This window comes from Rhinocladiella mackenziei (assembly GCF_000835555.1).
Source record: "Rhinocladiella mackenziei CBS 650.93 unplaced genomic scaffold supercont1.10, whole genome shotgun sequence".
NCBI classification, from domain to species: domain Eukaryota; kingdom Fungi; phylum Ascomycota; class Eurotiomycetes; order Chaetothyriales; family Herpotrichiellaceae; genus Rhinocladiella; species Rhinocladiella mackenziei.
In genome coordinates, this window is record NW_013550595.1 from 655,776 (window position 1) to 660,701 (window position 4,926).

Consider the following 4,926-nt stretch of genomic DNA (forward strand, 5'->3'; position numbering starts at 1 on the left):
CTTGTGGTATGCTGTTCATATCCGACTTGTCTCAATGGTACATCAGCTTGCGGAATTTAGTTACTCGAACATAGAAATATAGCTACATTTTGATCACCACTTCTCGTGTCACCACTAGGTCCAAGAGCCTCGCTTCCCAGCAAAGTGTCTATGGCTACATATAACGAAGCTGAACTAGATATCCACGCTGGACACCGTGAGATGGCGCGAATCTGTCGTTCAATGGGATCGAATACCTTCAATGGCCCTGCGACATTTCCTCTGACATCATTTTCATGGCCGCTACCGTACAAAGCGCCAAGGAAAAAGCGTCACAACTTGTTGTATATTGTGTAGTTTTGGGCGCGATGAACGAAATACGGAATTGTGCTGACCAAAATGCCAGGGAAGGCGTTCGAAAAAAAGGTCGTTGACCATGGACAACCCGGTGTCCTCGATAGTTGTCAGGCCTCGGATGAGTTTCAATTTCCTACCTCGCGAGAGTCGCAGAATACCAAGTACTTGATTTGATCTGATTGTTTCCACACCATTGCAGGTTGGTGAGCCTATGGAGAACAGCCACTGCTTTGTGATGAGAAGTGGCTACAATTGAAAGTTTTTCACGGTCTCGAAGGCTTGAACGGCTGACAGAAATTTGCTTACCACCACTTGCCGCTACAGGGGAGAATTGCAATTTTATTAGCAGTGTTGCTTGTCAGTATGACAGACAATGTCAAGGGTAACCAATTCATGAAGTCACTACCCAAAAAGAGAATATTAGTAGAACCAGCCACTCTCGTCCGTTTCCAAGTCTTGCTCAACTTGAAGCAAGCATCCCGTCGGCGCCTTCGTCCCGATGGTGAACTCAGCCGTTGGGTCATTCGAAAAGAGGTCAAGCTCGCTGTCCCCGTTGTAGATATTTCCATACGTCGCGCAGTAAAGCTCGAGCTCTGCCTGTAGCCCACCAAGGGATTGTGTCGATGGCGTGGTACTGGCGTAATTGTCCCCTTCTGCGACGTTCATTCCATTTTCGGAGGGAGGATTCAAAGATCCTCGTCGATCCGCATCATTTGAACTAGCGGCGACTCCAGAAGACCATGATTGAAACACGTCGAAGTGAGGTTGTCCAACCGAGTTCGCCTTTTCTAGTTGCGGAACATGAGTGTCAGGATCTGCCATCTGCGAACAATTGGTACTGTGTTCTGAACGAAGGGCCTGCTGCTTATTCAAAATGGGTCGAACCCGTTGCTTATATTTCCTTTGCCGATCCTCCCATCTGTTCAAAAACTTCCGTACAACTTGCACACAACGATTGGCTGCTTTCAGTTCGATCTGCTCGAATATACCGATGCTGAGATGACAGAAGCTCTTGAGATCTCGTCGGCTTTCGGATTGATTCCGTAATTCTAAATCTTGAATAGGTGGCGAGGACCGTCTTTGGTTTTCACGGCACTCGTTGTCATCTTCGGTCAGCTTCGTCAGCAGCACCAAGGTGGCCTGTAAGCAGTAAAAGCAATAATAACTCCAACGCCTCAGGCTCGGTGCGAGGGTGAAGAGTTCGTGAATGTGACTGATCATGTCACAAGCCGCGTCGAGACATAGAGATTTGTACAAAGCCTCTCGCTGTTGGCCGGACTGGTGAGAGCCGTGACTGCTAGGATCAGATGGTGGCTTGCTAAGGAAGCTCCGGAAGAGGATTATCATGGCGAGATTATAATCTAAAAGGTGGTAAGAATTTGTCGGGCTCCAGAGCGATGGAAGGAGGGAAAACGGAGACAAAGGGGAAGGGAGAATTGGCCACACTCACGGATCCGCAAGCTGCTATGCTGTCTCGCCTTCCAACTGCAAGGCGCATCTTTGGTTGTGGAATCCAAGCCTCGGATCTCGTAATAGAATCGAAGGTGGACGGGCAAAGATGCATGCCACTGCTGCAGCTCTTCTCGGAGAGCCTCCACAGACGACAATCCCGCAAAGACTGGGGGAATTTCAGGCTCTCTCGAAAGGTTCACCTTGAGTGTGGGTCAGAGAAGGCTTGCGTGATATTCAAGAAGGTTTCACTATCGATCCCACTTACAAGCTTCAAGATCCGCCGAATGACTTTCGCGATTTCGGCAAGAGGTTGGATGAAATCTACGGGAGATGCTTCCACATTCACGCCGTCATCAACAATCCGCTGCAATTATTAGTTTGAGAGCTCGAGAAAGCGCTTCATGTGCGTACCTGACGTGTGGGATATCCAATGTCCATCTCAGACATGCAGATCGACATTGGTCGACCTGAGTCCAAGCTCAATTCGACTTCTTGGACATATATTAACCACCAAGTACGTCTTGCCTCCTCTGCGTCAAACGCAGCCGAGCCATATGTTGACTCGATATTCAATCCGATGGAAAATGCCAGTCGGGTGGCGATGCCAGTCAGGTTGTATGCCACTAGGATGGGTTTCAGGTCAGCCTGTGTCACATAGAACCAGAGGCGACTCACGACTCGGCTTGATGGCATGTTGCGCATATGCTCCCTACGGGTGAACACGTCAGCACATAGTGGAAACGGACTCGAAGAAGGTTGAGCGGCTGACCATGAGCATGGCAGCCTGAATCAATTCAAGATTCACTGCATCCAGCAGACGGCCCAGGATTTCTTGAGCTTCTGCAAAATACCATGACGCCCACGACGAGTTATCGTCCCTTTCGTCTTCGTACAAAGCCCCAAGGGCTAGGACTGCGTAGAGCAGACACAAAAACTGTGGTCTGTTGTGGTTACCTTGGCTTAAAACAAACAATCGATTGTCCCCAAAAAGATTCCTGAGTGCGTTGTATTTTGCTCTGAACTTGCTGACGTCAAAGATTGGTAAGAATATGTGGATAGTACTGAAAAAACTCTCGATGTGTCGATCCGCCACGTCGCTCCGTAAGCAACGATGTTGACGAAGAGTGGCATTGGATGGCATCACATAGTCACAAAATCCGGTCAGGTCATTCAAGCCCAGACTTTCCATATCGTGGCCGTGGTCGGTAACAGGTATATGACCAATACGCATTCGTTTCTGCGGCGGTGGAGGGTCGATGCCTTCTTCGAGTTGCCTTATTCGTTTTCCGAGAGAGGAGGCGATGACGAAAGTCGAGGTGCGTCCTTCTCAGAATGAGACTGTGTATGAGCTCTCCGGAGTCCTTATCTTACCGTAATACTCGAAACATCCAGTCTGCGGGTTCAGATGAGCAAGCCAGCTGGGCTGTGCCTCAGGAATGGAACCTCTGCCTTTCACTGAGAAGAAGCACATTCAACATGGCATTCCAAAGAGTGCGATTGAATCCAACGAACCTTGATTAAACTTTGAAGGTCCATACAGGCTTTGTCGCTCCATGGTTTGTTCCAATCGGTCGATCCGAGACAGCACAAGGTCTAGCTTCCTGAGACGGTATGTGAACAAGGGAATAGAGAATAAGGGATTATGAGGGACATACTCTGCCAGCGCATCGCTTCCAACCGAAGGCGGACAAGTAAAGACGCAAATTTGGCCTTTTTTTGAGCATTGGTCGCACGGTTGTACTCCATCGCACTGTCACACTGAGGCTTAGAAGGCCATCACAATACCTTAGCTTAAGGACGAAGCAGGCGTAGGCACCTTGATTCTCTTCTCTCGACACCGCTCACAAGCGCCGGGCGTCTTCTTTCGGACTAATTTTGAGATGTTTGGATCTGAAGGACCTAGGTACGACATTGGTAGCGGCTGATCTGCTGAAATAACACGTTCAGGGCAACTAGAACTGCTCATCGGCGAATCTCTGCCTCTCACGGTACTATGTGACATCTAGATATGCGATCGATATTGATAGACCGGAGAGAACAACAAGGAGTGAGAAGTTGGGTCGACGGTCATCCGGGGAAATAAAATGGGTTGCTTGGCGCTTGGTTCTTAGTGTTGGATAATATCTCCCACTACAGAAGGGCGTTGGATCGTGGCACAGTCTAAGCTAGTGTAAATGAATCTAGCAGGTTGAAGTTAAAGCCTTGACCTCCCCCACAAGCATCCCCGCGGTGCGGTCATGGATTGACTACTGGGCATCCCCATGGGCTCGGCGCATCAGTGTGTCCAGCCGATCAACCCCGCCTCGCCTACCAACCCCCATAGCTACAAGTAGATGATATCGCTTCGCGGAAATTCCGTAAAAGGACAACCCGCGTTCAGGTTCAGTGGTATGGACGTGAAGATGTAAAATCAGATACATTTGTAGAGGTCCCTGTTGGTCTGGAAAGAACATATTCATCTGCAACTCCTTGTCTCAAGGAGCCGTCCTTTCACACCTTACCAACTGCGGTCAACGTGGCTAGCTTAAAACTATCTGCAGCCTCCCGATTGCTTCCATCATTGCAGCTGGTCTCTTTCGATGTGGCTCTGCTTCATGAAGTTCATCATCTCTTTCCTCCTACATTCCCAACCGTTGTGTTCCTAGGTAATATCCTGTGAGCTGAGAGTTCTTTGCAGCAGGACCTAATTCTCATCGCAGGCAACCTGCACCAAGCTCCGACCACGAAAGCACATCTCGAGGTTGTGTCGCGGTCTCCCACTCATGCCTTCTAAATGCTGCTTTGACGACAGTGGCGCTTAGGTTCAAAACGATTGCGAACATACAGTCCCATCGTTTCTCTGAAACTGTGATCCGGAGAATTCATCGTTCTCAGTGAGTAAGGGAGTGAGCATTGGCCGTAAGACGGTTCTTTCATCCTGCATGGTAATACTAGAATGTCCAGTCTCGTCGACAAACGAGTTACTACTAACTCTGGCAGACCTCCAAGTTACATCGGCGCCAAACGCATCACCCAAGATAATACACATTTCCTTCGAATGCTCTATCAGGCTGAGTGGCAAAGACGGAAAAAGACATTCCCGACGATCGTCTGCATTACCGCTATGACATCTTATCAACCTCTCCTAGCAACTGAGGC

The 4,926-nt window shown here is 49.1% G+C and overlaps 1 protein-coding gene across 1 annotated transcript; it reads right to left on the minus strand.

Annotated features, from left to right (window-relative positions):
- Positions 1-756: 756 nt before the first annotated feature.
- On the minus strand, positions 757-3,534 carry Z518_10924 (uncharacterized protein; the record flags this gene model as incomplete). The annotated part of the gene is made up of 8 exons (XM_013411755.1): positions 757-1,697; positions 1,787-1,988; positions 2,200-2,411; positions 2,464-2,497; positions 2,558-3,111; positions 3,160-3,243; positions 3,301-3,381; positions 3,444-3,534. The coding sequence occupies 8 exons, from the start codon at positions 3,532-3,534 to the stop codon at positions 757-759; spliced, it is 2,199 nt and encodes a 732-aa protein (XP_013267209.1).
- Positions 3,535-4,926: the final 1,392 nt, after the last annotated feature.